The sequence below is a fragment of the Ornithorhynchus anatinus genome, chromosome 21 (assembly GCF_004115215.2).
Source record: "Ornithorhynchus anatinus isolate Pmale09 chromosome 21, mOrnAna1.pri.v4, whole genome shotgun sequence".
In the NCBI taxonomy this organism is placed as follows: Eukaryota; Metazoa; Chordata; class Mammalia; order Monotremata; family Ornithorhynchidae; genus Ornithorhynchus; species Ornithorhynchus anatinus.
In genome coordinates, this window is record NC_041748.1 from 11,007,304 (window position 1) to 11,022,655 (window position 15,352).

The window sequence follows — 15,352 nt, forward strand, 5'->3', positions numbered from 1 at the left end:
CCATTCAGTGGACATTAATGCCCCAGAAAGTCTGAAAAAATGACACCTTTGAGTTTTCATTTAAAGTTTAAAGCTATTTTTTATACTCCCTTATGCCATTCCAGGATATGCATATAATTTTGATCCTGATTACTGTTTATTAATTCAGATGCACTGTAACGTAATTTAGTCAACTTTTGATTGTCTATGGTCGCCAGAAGGTTAGAGGGGATTGGGGAATAGAGGAAAAGTGGGAGGAGGGTTAGAAAGAGGATAGAAGGAGGAGACAAGGATATTATGGGTAATAAAAATCCACAGATGACCCAAACCCTTCATTTTAGCTAAGAACTTCAGTCTCACCCCCGTCACCTTTTGAGTTCTATCTCCCCTTGTTCTTCCCCCTTTATGAAATAGCCAAAAGACAGATAGCCAAAAGAAGGGTAAGGGAAACCAACAGCATAATTAGCATTCTGAATAATTAACTACAGATCATGTTCCAATCTGTGGCTTGTATATGATTTTCTTTATTAAACTCCAACAAACTCTTTCCAAGAATTTTGGTAATATTAATTTATGCTGGGCTGGGACATGTGCTGGATTTTTAGAACGACTTTTTAACTTTAATTTTGGTTACAGAATGTGTTATTCCCTCTTGGCAGGAAGAAGGTATTGTGAAGGAAATAGACATCAGCCACCATGTGAAGGAAGGGTTTGAGAAGGCTGACCCATCGCAGTTTGAGTTGCTGAAGGTATTAGGGCAAGGCTCCTATGGAAAGGTAAGATAATGTAATCTGACATCTGGGAGACTTCCTTCATAATTTACAGACTATCACAGTGGCATATAGGAAGTTATTATGGAAGATGTGCTGTTCACTGACAGTGCTGGGAGCGAATATGCAAGGGTTGGAGGGAGGCCAAGTTCTTGCCCGGGAGGCAGTTAATGTCCAAAAAAGATGCTCACTGTGAATATCCTCCATTCAGAGTTGAGTGGAGTTCAATTTTGTCACAAAATCTAAATTCACCTAAAACTCAGCTAGATTTCAGGGGTCTGAAAATTCAGTGCCAGTTCACCAAAATTGGTCCCAGAGACGTAACTCCCCCTCAGTTCCACCTCTTTCTCAAAAGACCCAAGCATCTTCGTCTCCCTTGCCTCTGAAGTCATCTCTGGTTAACAGCCAGTGAAATGGAAACCTGGCCGATCTTCATTCCTGTGCATTGTCTAGGCCCAGGTAGACCCACCCATCTACTTGGCTACTTTGCCCAAAATTTGATGCCTGCTTTCCAAGTGCTCATTAATCTCTTTGGGATTAAAAAAATGCCCCTCCTGGCACAGATTTTCCATTGCTTTCCCCCTTCATTCATTCAGTCGTATTTATTGAGCACTTACTGTGTTCAAAGCCACCCATCACGGATATTAGAGGTGGGCTGAGGTCCTCTTTTATCTGACATCTCAGAGTAGGAAGGAAGTGTTCCCCTTCAAAATAGCCTCTCTTGCTCACAGAGGGTTTCCCTGTCCCTAGCTTGAAGTTCAGAAGAAGAAACTGGTTCCATCCAAAGACTTGGGCCATATTTCTTGGGGGCCGGGGGGGAGGTGTCAAAAGCCTATTGTTCAGCCTTTTCCCCTGTGTTCATCAGTATCAACAGGCTTTGTTGAGCTCCTAGCCAACCTAGGTTCTTTCCTTTCCATCTGGCAACACCAAAGGGGAGGAAACCCAGGGTCAAAATGATTTAAATGAGTCAGCCTTAAAGATTTGTGGGAGAGCCAGAGTCAACGGGAATCACACAATCATACACATCCATACACTTGAATCTAGCCAAATCAGGTTTACCTAGTTTCTCCACACTCCCATTTGGAGGTGAGCAGTCAGACTGTAACTGCTGGACTCTTTAGAAATATTGTCCTGTTATCTGGGGATGCAGAGAAACCCAATTTCCCACTGGAACCTAAACTTGAGTTATCCTTTAGAAGAAGCTTCTTCTTCCGAATTTTGAACTAGGGACAGGGAAACCCTCTGTAAGTTAGTGAGGCTATTTTGAAGGGGAACACTTCCTTACTATTCTAAGATGTCAGATAAAAGAGGCCCCCAGCCCACCCCTAATATCCCTGTGTTCATAAGACACAGCATCTTCCAATGCACTACTGTACTGTTCATACTATGTACTGTACAGAGATCAACCGCTAGAATACAGTAATTTCGTATATGTTTAGAAGTCAGGTAAGAGGTGATTAAAAGCAATGTCAAGCCAAGCTTAAAGCTGTCTAAACTGGCTACTTTGCCCAAAATTTGATGCCTGTTTTCCAAGTGCTTGTTAATCACTTTGGGATTTAAAAAAATCCCCCTTCTGGCACAAATTCTCCTTTGCTTTCCCCATTCATTCATTCAGTCGTATTTATTGAGCACTTACTGTGTAAAAGCACTGTACTAAGCTAACAGAGAAAATGTGGTGGTGTGAGTGGGTGTGGGAAACTCATGTTTTATGAACCCTGTTTAAGTAAGGATAGAAGGGAAAATAAAGACACGGCCCCTTAAGGGCTTCTCCTAAAAGCAAATAGCCTCCTCTAATAGTAATAGTTCATCATCATAATCATCGTCATCATCAATGGTATTTTTTGAGCACTTGCTGGGCGTATGTACTAAGCACTTGGGATTGTACAATGTAACAGAATTAGTAGACACGTTTCCTGCCCACAATGAGTATACAGTCTAGAGGGGGAGACAGAAATTAATATAAATAAATAATTTAAGTGCTTACTATGTACCAACCTCTGGGGAAGATATAAGATGCAAGTTCGGGCTCAACTTCTACCCATATGGTGTTCCTAGTCTAAGTAGGAGGAGAACAGGTATTGAATCCCTGCAGATAAGTTAAATGACTTAACCAAGTTCACCCAGCAGGCAAATGGTGAAGCTGGAATTAGAACACAGGTCTTCTCACCCCCAAGCTGGCGCTCTTTCCACTAGACCACCGTGCTTCTCGAAGAGACAAACCTTGGTTAAGGAGATCTAAAAGCACCGTTTCCTTGTTTGCCTCGTATAGGAGATTGTTTTCCCTAAAAGGTTTAAAAGAATAACCCAGGCCAATCAGGAAAGACAAGACTTAGAACTTTTTCTCCTCACCATCACTGCATTCATGCTCCTCAAGAATGCCTCTCATATGGCTGATTTGTAGGGAGGATAGAGGAAATCTCTGAAGTATAATTCATAGGAATATCTTAATAGATATTCTGTTTGATAAGCGCTTATTATATGCCAAACACTGTGCAGTGAAATCTGATCTGACCCTGGCCCTGTTCCACTTGATGCTTATAGTTTAACAGGGATGGAGAACAGCTTTTCAGCCCTATTTTATAGAGGAGGAAACTGAGACACAGCAAGTTCAGTGACTTGCTTAAGGTCATACAGCAAACAAGTAGTGGAGGTGGGATTAGAACCTAGGTCTCATGATCCCAATCCTGCTCCTTTACGACTAGGCCACCCTGTGCCTCATGCTGAGCCTATATCCAGACTAACCAATTCCCAGAGAGCAATCTACACACAGTGCACCTCTTATTTTGGGGTGACTCCCAGGCCTAAATTAAATGGCATGGGAAGGTTAAATTTGTCAGCCTGGAAATGCAGCTCTGTGGATTGAGCTCAAGCTGCATTTTTGCGGATTCACGTCAGAAATGAGAGTTCAAATCTTGCTAATCTTGTACTAGGAATAAATGTGAGACCAAATCTGCTGGGTAGCCCACCCAGGATCATCTAACATCCTCAGGAACAGGGAGCTGCCCTGCAGACACAGAGATCTATCTCTCCTTGCCTCTGTCAAGCTACTCCAGGCAGCTCAGAGCTATCTAACATCTGCTGGTCCTCAGAGAAGCTTGAGGACCCAGAGATCCCTCTCTCTCTTAGATGCCTCAGCCTCCTCAGAACCATCAAACACACAGAACTGCCTGAGGACACAGGTATCTCTCTGCCAAATTGCCTCGAGCTGCCTCAGCTGGGCCCAGGACCATCTAACATCAGAATCACTCTTTACCACTGCCAAGACATAAATAACTCCATCCCAAACTGTTTCTGCCAAAAAGTGGCCTTTCCTTCATCTTACTTCTCCCTGCTCCCAATCTGCCTGCAGCCTGACCTGAATACACAGTGGAGAACACAGAACAGGTGTGGCTGACTGACAAAGACCCAACTTTTTACGTATCAAAAGCTGCCTGATTTCACAACGACTCAGCCTCTTGCAGTGAATTCAGCTGTTAAAAGGAAACCACCAAATAAGCAGTTATTGCTGCTGACAACCTCTCCTAAAACTGTAAAACTTTTTTGACCTCCCCATATCTCCTTTCCCTTCTCTCTTAATCTATCCACGCCCTTCCTATTAATCCCTTCCCACGTAAAATGCAGCCCCTCATCCTTCACCCCAGTTTACTTTCCTGCAATTCCTTCTATCCCCTTCCCCACAGCCACAGCCAAGTGGAACCCTCATGCCATCATGCAAAAGCTTCCCTCCATCTTTGACTTGTTCCTGACTCAATCAATCAAAGGTATTTATTGAACAATGACTGTGTGAGAGAACTATACTGTTAGGGAAAAGACAGTACAGTACAATTGGAGACAGGTTCCCTGCCCACAAGGAGCTTACGGTCTAGAGTGACGATTTACTCTCACTGCTCCTCCTTGCCATTACGGAAAACTGGCTCTCTCCAGATGACATGGTCTTCTCTACCCCTCTCTTTCTCTCTCTGGGGGAGGGCCTCATATTCTTCCACATCAGCAAGGCCTAGTGGAAACAGCATGGCCCTAGGAGTAGGAGGACTTGGATTCTAATTCTGGCTCTGCCACTTGTCTGCCATGTGAACTTGGGCAAGTCACTTAACTTCTCTGTGCCTCAGTTACCTCATCTATAAAATGGGGATTAAGGCTGTGAGCCCTACGTGGGATGGGGACTGTGCCAAACTGCTTATCTTGCATCTACTCCAGCACTTAGTACAGTGCTTGGCACATAGTAAGTGCTTAACAAATACCGTAATTTTTTTTAAGAGTTTCCCAGATGTAACCTTGGCATTATCTTTGACGCATCTCTCTCCTTTCACCCACATATTCAGCCTATCACCAAATCATGTCCGTTCTACCTTCGTATCGCTCAATTATGCCCTTTCTCTCTCTTTTTTATGGCATTTGTTAAGGACTCACTATGTATCAGGCACTGGGGTAGATGCAAGCTAATCAGATTGGACACAATCCATGTCCCACACTGAGTTCTCTATCCAAACTACTACTCTGCTGATCCAAGCGTAAGCATATTCCACCATGACTACTGCATCACTGACCTCCCCTGCCCTCTGTCACTCCCCACTCCAATCCATAATTCACTCTGCTGCCCCAATCATTTTTCTAAAAAAAGAAATTCAGACTATATTTCCCCACTCCTCTAGAACTTCCAGTGGTTGCCCAGCCACCTCCACATTGAACAGAAACTCCTTACCATCGGCTTTAAAGAACTCAATCAGCTCACCCCTCTATGCCCCCTTACCGAGCTTGATTTCCTACTGCAACACAGGCCACACATTTCATTTGTCTAATGCCAGTGTACTCAGTGTACCTGAATTTTGTCTACCTTGCCAACAACCTCTTGCCTTCCTTCTGTCCTGGAACTACCTCCCTCTTCTTATCTGAAGGACCACCACTTTCCCCACCTTCAAAGCCTTATTAAAATCATATCACCTTCATGAGGCTTTTCCTGATTAAACCATATTTTCCCCTCCTGCCTCTCCCTTCTTTGTAGCCTATGCACTTGGAGACAAATCCTTGAAATCCTTGATATTCCCTTCACCTTCAATCTCGTGACCTTTATGTATATATTCATAATTTATATATTTTAATTTCTGCCTCCCCCTCTGAATTGTACACTCAGTGTGGGCCGGGAAAGTGTCTACTAACTCTGTAGTATTGTACTCTCCCAAGTGCTTGTCTCCTGAGTGACCTTGGGCAAGTCCCTTCACTTCTCTGTGCCTCAGTTACCTCATCTGTAAAATGGGGATTGAGACTATGAGTCCTTATGTGGGACAGAGACTGTGTCCAACCCGATTTGCTTGTATCCACTTCAATGCTTAGTATAGTGCCTGGGGCATAGTAAGCACTTAACAAATACTGTTATTATTATTATTATTATTATTACAGTGCTCTGCACACAGTGAGCTCTCAATAAATATCGCTGATCGATTGATATACAAAAGGACACCACTCTCCCCACCTTCAAAGCCTCTCCCCACTTTTATAGCCTTTCCCCACCTTCAAAGCCTTATTTACATTACATCTCCTCCAAGAGGCCATCCAGACTCTACCCTCAGTTCCCCTACTATTCATTCATTCATTCATTCATTCATTCAATTGTATTTATTGAGCATTTACTATGTGCAGAGCACTGTACTAAGCGCTTGGAATGTACAATTCGGCAACAGGTAGAGACAATCCCTGCCCAACAACGGGCTCACAGTCTAAATGGGGGAGACAGATCTGTACCCTTAAGCACTTGATTTTCACCACACCTTCAACCTCCCTCCAGCACTTATGTCAGGTATGTATTCTGAAATGTCTGAATTCCCTGTTAGACTGGAAGCTCCATGTTTGTAGGGATGAGTTCTACCAACTCTGTTATATTTTATTCTCCTAAACCTAGTATGTGTAAGGGCTCAATAAATGCTGTCATTTGATTGGTTAGAGCTACCAAATAAATGAACAAATAATCTCTTTGAAAACATGGATTAGGCAATAAACCATTAAAAATATATATTCTGCCCACAAAACCAATATATATGAAACAGAGGTTAAACTGGACTCAGTGCCGCTAACCCACAGCCCTGGATCACCTCCACAGTCTGCTTTCTTCCCTTTTACTCATGAGCTACAGGGTGCTGCTGGCAGAAATCTAGATATCAGGCCTTCCTCAATCACTTCAAGTTTATCTTAGGTGGTTTAACTCTGACCTCTCCTCTGCCTGGCAAAATTATTTCTCTATCCTTATTGACACCCATGCCCGTTGCCCTTGGCAGTTATTCCGATGTTTAACTCCCTCCTCAAACACCCTGTCCACCTGCCTCTCCCCCATCTCTTTCACCAATGACCTGGACATCTATTTTACTGAGAAAAGTGAAGCTATCAGGTGTGATCTCCCTAAAATCTTCCCTGCCCTTCCCCCTTCCAGTCCCTTCTTCAACTCCCCCACTTTTCCCAGCAGTTTCTTAAGAGATTGCCTGCCTTCTCTCAAAATTCACCCACTTCACCTGCACATCCAAACCCGTCCCTTCCACCTTATCAAAACACTTGTCCTCTCCCTCCTTCCCTCCCTAACCACCATCTTCAACTGTTCACTATCCAAAGACTTCTCCACTGCTTACTCCCCATCCTATAAAAACCCTCCCTTGACCCCACAGCTCCCTCCAGTTATACCTCCCCAACTCCCTCCTACCATTTCTCTCCACACTTCTTAGTGAGTTGTCTGCACTCGCTGTTTCATTTTCCTCTCCTCCAATTCTCTCCTTGACCCCTTTCAATTTGGCTTCCATCCCCTTCACTCCACAGAAACCGCCCTCTCAAAGGTCACCAATGATCTCCTTCTTGCCTAATCCAGCAACTTCTAGTCCATCCTAGTCCTCTGTGATCTCTCAGCTGCCTTTGAAAAGTGTTGACCATCCCCTTCTCCTGGAAACATTATCCAACCTGGGCTTCGCTGACACTGTCCTCTCCTGGTTCTCCTTCTATCTCTCTGGCTGCTCATTCTCAGTCTCATCCATTGGCTCCTCCTCTGCCTTCTACCCCGCTAACTGTGGCTGTTCTTCAGCATTCAGTTCTTGGGTCCCCTTCTATTCTCCATCCACCCACCCACTCCCTTGGAGAACTCGTTGGCTCCCGTGGCTTCAGCTACCACCTCGGTGTAGTTAATTCCCAAATCTTCTCCAGCCCCGATCTCTCTCCCTCTCTACTATCTTGCATTTCCTCCTGCCTTCAAGACATCTGTACCTGAATTTCCTGCCGTCACCTCAAACTTAACATGTTCCAAACAGAACTCCTTATTTTCCCACCCAAACTCTGACCTTCCCCTGCCTTTCCAATTACTGTAGGCAGCACCACCATCCTTCCTGTCTCACAAGCCCATAACCTTGGTATTACCCTTGACTCCTCACTCTCATTCAGTCTATTCACTAAATTCCGACTATCACATATTCAAGATACCCCTCACCCACATCCTGTCTCTAGCCTGGAATGCCCTCCCTCTACATATCCAACAGACAGTCACTCTCCTCCACTTCAAAGCCTTATTGAAGACACTCACGCCTCCTCCAAGAAGCCTTCCCTGACTAAGCCCTCTTTTCCTTTTCTTTCACTCCTTCTGCGTCACCCTGACTTGCTCCCTTTATTCCTCCCCCTACCCAGCCCCGCAGCACTTATGTCTGTTTCCCTATCTAGACTGTAAGCTTGTTGTGGGCAGGAAATTTCCATATTGTAATAAATTTAAATGAAATGAAGATAATATATCAGCCTGCACCAGGAAAGTGATACATAGACCTCCTAAAAAAATCAATATTGACCTACAGTTAAATGTTTACATTGAATACTATTATCTAAGCAGCACAATGACCAATGTGCAATGATAGTCAAAGAAATACTGAAATTGCTTGTATAACTGTCCCAAATATTTGCATAATTTTTGCATCACAAAGACAGAAGAGGGGCTATTTGCTTGGGGAATTAAGTCTAGCAATAGAGGGGGAAAGAGAAAAAGGAAGATAAATGGGGAGAAGGAAGGAGCCACTAAAGTACCATTTGAGAATGCTTCTCTTGCTTTTATTGCATTCTCCCGAGAGCTGCATACAGCAGCCACTCAGTGAATTAATTCCTCCATTTCTCATCTTTCTACTGCCTCCAACCTGACCCTACTTCTACATGCTTTGTCTGGTTCTCACTCTTCTGACTCTCCTTCTGCCCCCATGAGTGGCTATCACTGCTCTCAATCATGCGGTACAAAAATAATCTTATATTGTTCTCTCCCAAGTGTCTAGTACTGTGCTCGGCACACAGTAAGCGCTCAATAAATACCACTGATTGATTGATTCAACTCTTTGAGCAGTCCCATCGGGGTGATGTATGGGTTATGCTCTACATCAAATGGCAAGGTCTCAAACAACAAAGTCAACCTCCTTGAATTAAATGTCTGTTCACCACAACACAGCTGTAGTGGGAACGACGTGAAATGAGAGTTACCTAAAGTGAGATACCTAAACATCTCCTAAAGAGTCAGCTGGAATTGGGAAACCAAAAGCCGAGAAGGCAGAGGACGTGTTTTAAGCATATATAAAACAAGTCCTCAGATCCTGCTACATTTTCCAGTTGCCACAGAAAGACCCGAACAGAGCATTGCGATCACGAAAGGAATGACTGTCTCTCAACAGAAACTTCTTGGGACTGTGAGACAAGGGGATAAAAGTGAATCAGTACCAGGTGCTGCCAGCCACAAACATGACAGTACAATGAAGAACAATCTTTCTGTCTGCTCAGTGTGGTAACCTGGTCATCTTTCAGCAGCTAGGACTCAGGATGGAACTCCGAAGTTAAGTGGGACGGAGAGATTCTCAAAGGGGCTTTTGATCCAGGAGAAGCTGCTGCATTGTGATTACTCCCCTCCTCCTTTCTCTTCTCTTCCTCCTTCTCCTTCCTCCTCCACCTCCTCCTTTTTCTTTCCCTTTTTCTTTCCTTTCTTCTTCCTCTTACCCTTCTTCTTTCTCTTTTCTTTCTGTCTTCCTTTTTTTTCTTTTCTTTCTTCTTTCTTCCTTCTTCTTCCTCCTTTTCAATGGGCCTGGGAGTGAGGAGGCCTGGGTTCTAGTCGTGGCTCGGCCACTTGCCTGCTTTGTGATCTTGGGCTAGTTACTTGACTCCTCTGAGCCTCAGTTTCATTATTTCTAAAATGGGGATAAAATACCTCTCTCCCTCATGTGGGACAGAGACCGGCCCAAACTGATTATCTTGTATTTACCCCAATGCTCAGTTAAGTGTTTGACACATAGTAAGCACTTAATAAATAGCCTTATTGTGGTGATTTATTCCCTGAGGGTGGATTTTACTTTCTTGGGCAGGGACCCTCTTATATGTTCTGCAAAGATGAGAATAGTTGGTGCTATGGACCAGCAGAGAGGGTTGGCGATAGGTCTGTATGAGCTGGAGCAACTTCCTCTCAGGGCTGCAGGTGGTCACAGGCCAGTCAAGGGATTTGAAGACAATTTTAAAATCACCCCTTTTCCATTTTTTATCTTGGCCAGGATTCTGCTCAGCCTCATTATCTAACACCATATATGTCCACTTCAAAGTTCTCAGTTTCAACAAGTCTTTGTCTTGGCAGGTGTTTCTGGTGAGGAAGATCAAAGGATCTGATGCCGGGCAGCTTTATGCCATGAAAGTCCTTAAGAAAGCCACCCTGAAAGGTAAGAACTCCAAATATTGACAGAGGTTTAATATCCTTTCCCATGTGCTTAGTTTAGTGCTCTGCACACAGTAAGTGCTCAATAAACACCATTCATTGATTGATTAAGGAGAAATACTATCGGGTTTAGTTTTCTTCAGTCTCAGAAGTTATCACTGGGAAATATTTCAGTTTGAGGTTTTCACTTCATTCTTAGGGGAGAACAGAACAGAAATTGAAATCAGATTCCTTGGCGAGGAAGTTGCAAAGACTTCTCACTATTTTTGGAAATTGGTCTATTCGGTCAAATTCCATTCACCTATCTGCCTCCAGCTAAATGTTAATTTTTCTAAATATTACCCCACCCCCACCCCGAGAGTTCCGATACCTCTCTTTTCCCACTGTGCCTTGTTCCCTTCAAGCCAAATGACTTACAACTACATTCTCATCTCTCCTGTCACCAACCTACTGCTCATGCCTTCCTCCCTGCCTGCTTGGAGGTCCCATCTTCACACACCTTCTGAAATCCTTTCTCCTTCAGAAGACCTTCCCCAAGTACTCTCTCAATTCCCCATTTTTATATCCCCCAACAGCCATTTCTGCCCTTCTGTGTTTTCAGCCCCCTTGGCTTTATTTATATATCTTATATATTCTGTTACTACCTCCCTTTGGTAATTTATTTAAGTGGCTGGTTCTTGTCCTAGTTTGTAAACTCCTTGAGGGAGCTTACAGTTTTCTTACACTTTCCCAAGTGCTTCATTCAGAACTCTGCCCATAGTAGGCATGCAATCAATCGGTCACATTTATTGAGCGCTTACTTTGTGCAGAACACTGTACTGAGCTCTTGGGAGCATATAGTAAAAGAGTCGGTAGACACAGTCCCAGCCCACCCTTACAGCCTTTACTGTAGAGAAATAGACATTGATATAAATAAATTATAGATAATGAATTGATCAATCAATTGTACTTATTGAGCACATACTGTGTGCAGAGCAATATGAGAACAATAGAACAATATGCGAAGAGCATGGCATAGTGGGTAGAGCACGGATCTGGAAATAAGAAGGACGTGGGTTCTAATCCTACTGTATGACCTTGGGCGACCCATTTAACTTCCCTGTGACTCAGTTACCTCATCTGTAAAATGGGGGTTAAGACTGTGAGCCCCATGCCAGACATAGACTCTATCCAACCTGATTAGCTTGTGTCTACCCCAGTGTTTAGTACAATGCCTGGCACATTGTAAGCGCTAAACAAATGCCATTTGAAAAAAAACACCACTATAACAGTGCTTTGGGGCCGAGGGGGGGATGAATAAAGGGAACCTATCCTAGTACAAGGGTGATACAGAAGAGACTGGGAGAAGAGGAAATAATGGCTTAGTCAGGGAAGGCCTCAGGGAGGAAATGTGCCTTCAGCAAGGCTTTAAATGTGGGGAAAGTAATTGTTGGATATGAAGAGGGAGGGCATTTCAGGCCAGAGGCAGGATGTATGCAAGAGGTCCGCGCCTTGATAGCCAAATTTAAGGTACAGAGAGATGGTTGTCATTAGAAGAGCATAGTGTGTGGGCTTGGTTGTAGTAGGAGAGCAGCGAGGTAAGGTAGGAGGAAGCGAGGTGATTGAGTGCTTTAAAGTCAATGGTAAGGAGTTTCTGTTTGATGTGGAGGTGGATGGACAACCACTAGAGGTTCTTGAAGAGTATGAAAATTTTTGAAGAAAAATGATTCAGGCAGCAGAGTGAAATATGGACTGGAGTGGGGAGAGACAGGAGGCAGTGAAGTCAGCAAGGAAGCTGATACGGGTAGCCTTCATTCATTCATTCAGATGTTTTTATTGAGTGCTTACTGTCTGCAGAGCACTGTCCTAAGCATTTGGGAGAGTACATTATAACAATAAACAGACACATTCCCTCTCCACAGTGAGCTTACAGTCTCGGGGTGGGTGTGGGGGAGATGGACATCAATAGAAATAAATAAATTACCAATCACCCTAAGTGCTGTGGGGCTGGAAGTGGGGAAGAACAAATGGAGCAAGTCAGGACTATGCAGAAGAGAGGTGGAGAAGAGAAAAGGAGGGGCGTAGTCTGGGAAGGTCTCTTGGAGGAGATGTGCCTTCATTAAGACTTCGAAGGCAGGGAAAGTAATTGTCGGATTTGAGGAGGGAGGATGTTCCAGAACAGAAGCAGGCTGTGGGTGAGGGGTTGGTGGTGAGATAGGTGAGATGGAGGCACAGTGAAAAGGTTAGCATTAGAGGAGTGAAGTGTGCGGGCTGCGTTGTAGAAGGAGAGTAGTGAGGTGAGGTAGGAGGGGGAAGGTCGCAGAGTGCTTTAAAGCCAATGGTGAGGAGTTGGTTTCTTTTGATGCAGAGGTGAATGGGCAACCACTGGAGGTTTTTGAGGAGTAGGGTGATATGCTCTGAATGTTTTTATGGAAAAATGATGATAATAATAATGTTGGTATTTAAGCGCTCACTATGTGCAGAGCATGGTTCTAAGCACTGGGGGAGATACAAGGTAATCAAGTTGTCCCACATGAGGCTCACAGTGTTAATCCCCCCATTTTTACAGATGAGGTCACTGAGGCCCAGAGAAGTGAAGTGACTTGCCCCCAGTCACACAGCTGCCAAGTGGCAGAGCCGGGATTCGAACCCATGACCTCGGACTCTCCAAGCCCGGGCTCCTTCCACTGAGCCACGCTGCTTGGCAGAGTGATATGTGGACTGGAGCGGGGAGAGTCTCCAGTCCTGGAATGGGAAGGTCAGCAAGGAGTGATTGTGGGAGCCGTTTTGGATGGAGAGGAAAGGGCGGATCTTATCGACGTTGTGAAGGTGGCGTGAGGTAGACGAGATCAAGGTTCAGCGAGTAGGTTTTCATTCATTCAGTTGTAATTATTGAGCGCTTACTGTGGGCAGAGCACTGTACAAATTGCTTGGAAAGTCCATGAGAGGAGTGAAATGTACAGGCTGGGTTATAGAAAGAAATCAGGGAGGGAAGGTAAGAGGGGGCAAGGGGATTAATTGTGTTCATTCATTCATTCAATAATATTTATTGAGCGCTTACTATGTGCCGAGCACTGTACTAAGCGCTTGGAATGTACAAATTGGTAACAGATAGAGACAGTCCCTGCCCTTTGACGGGCTTACAGTCTAATCGGGGGAGACGGACAGACAAGAACAATAGCAATAAATAGAATCAAGGGGATGAACATCTCATTAAAATAATAGCAAATAAATAGAATCAAGGTGATGTACACCTCATTAACAAAATAAATAGGGTAATAAAGATATATACAATGAGCAAATGAGCACAGTGCTGAGGGGAGGGGAAGGGAGATGGGGAGGAGCAGAGGGAAAGGGGGGAAAGGGAGTTTAGCAGAGGGGAGATGAAGGCAGGGGCAGAGAGGCAGCAGAGGGAGCAGAGGGAAAAGGGGAAAGTCAGTCTGGGAAGGCCTCTTGGAGGAGGTGAGCTCTAAGTAGGGTTTTGAAGAGGGGAAGAGAATTAGTTTGGCGGAGGTGAGGAGGGAGGGTGTTCCAGGGCCGCGGGAGGACGTGGCCCAGGGGTCGATGGTGGGATAGGCGAGAACGGGGGACAGTGAGGAGGTGGGCGGCAGAGGAGCGGAGCGTGCGGAGTGGGCAGTGGAAAGAGATAAGGGAGGAGAGGTAGGAAGGGGCAAGGTGATGGAGAGTCTTGAAGCCTAGAGTGAAGTTTTTGTTTCGTGTGGAGGTTGATAGGCAACCACCGAAGGTTTTTAAGAAGGGGAGTGACGTGCCCAGAGCGTTTCTGTGGGAAGATGAGCCGGGCAGCGGAGTGAAGAATAGACTGGAGTGGGGAGAGAGAGGAGAAAGGGAGATCAGAGAGAAGGCTGACACTAATCTAACCAGGATATTACGAGAGCCTGCAACAGTAAGATAGCTGTTTGGGTGGAGAGAAAAGGGCAGATCTTGGCGATATTATAAAGGTGAGCCCGGCAGGTTTTGGTGACGGATTGGATGTGTGGGGTGAACGAGAGAGTCGAGTCAAAGATGACACCGAGGTTGCGGGCCTGAGAGACGGGAAGAATGGTTGTATCATCCACAGTGTTAAAGCTGATAGTAAGGAGTTTCTGTACGATGCAGATATGGACGAGCAACCACTGAATATTCTTGAAGAGTGGGGAAACACGGGCAGAATGGTTTTGTAGGAAAACGATCTGGGCAGTTGAGTAAAGTATGGACCGAAGTGGGAAGAGATGAGAGGCAGGGAAGTCCACAAGGAAGCTGATGCAGTAATCAAGGTGGACTAGGCCAAGTGTTTGGATTAGCATGTTAGCAGTTGGGTTGGAGAGGGAAGGGCAGATTTTAGCAATGTTGCCAAGGTTGAACCGACTGGATTTGGTGACAGATTGAAGATGTGGGTTGAATGAGGGAGATGAGTCGAAGAAAACGCCAAGGTTACGGGCTTGCGAGACGGGGAGGATGATGGTGCCATCTACAGTGATGGGAACGTCAGGGAGCCGACAGGGTTTGGGTGGGAATATGATGATTTCTGGTTTGAACATGTTAAATTTGGGGTGTTAGCAGACCTCCAAGTAGAGATGTCCAGGAAATGTGATTCGATGATTAACCGAGTTGAGGAAGCAAAGAGCATGCCGTGACAGTTTGAAACTCTTAAGTCAGCCTGAAGAGTATTAGCAGAATTGCTGACACTGCAGGAAATGAAATGCATTTCACTGGTTGGTTTTTTGTCCGTTATTCCTGTGTTTTGGAAAAGCAAGCCAACAAGTTTGCTTTTTTTCTCTTTGGCTCAACATGCGAGCTGCAAATACAGAGACAAAAATCACAATGTTGCTACTAAGCAAATCCTCACATCTTGAATAGTTTTGTTGTTGAAAATCATCAGGACTTAATCAAGTGATGCCTTCTGCTCATTTAAGATGCCTGAAAAATGGAAATTTCA

General features: G+C 44.7%; 1 protein-coding gene across 2 annotated transcripts in view; it reads left to right on the forward strand.

The window, feature by feature from the left end:
* The window catches only part of RPS6KA2 (ribosomal protein S6 kinase A2), a 432,811-nt gene that overhangs the window by 293,347 nt on the left and 124,112 nt on the right, over window positions 1–15,352 (forward strand). For both annotated transcript variants that reach the window (XM_029049085.2, XM_029049086.2), the window contains 2 exons: window positions 639–755; window positions 10,360–10,441. In XM_029049085.2, the coding sequence (XP_028904918.1) occupies window positions 639–755; window positions 10,360–10,441 (199 nt within the window). The remainder of the gene's footprint in view (window positions 1–638; window positions 756–10,359; window positions 10,442–15,352) is intronic.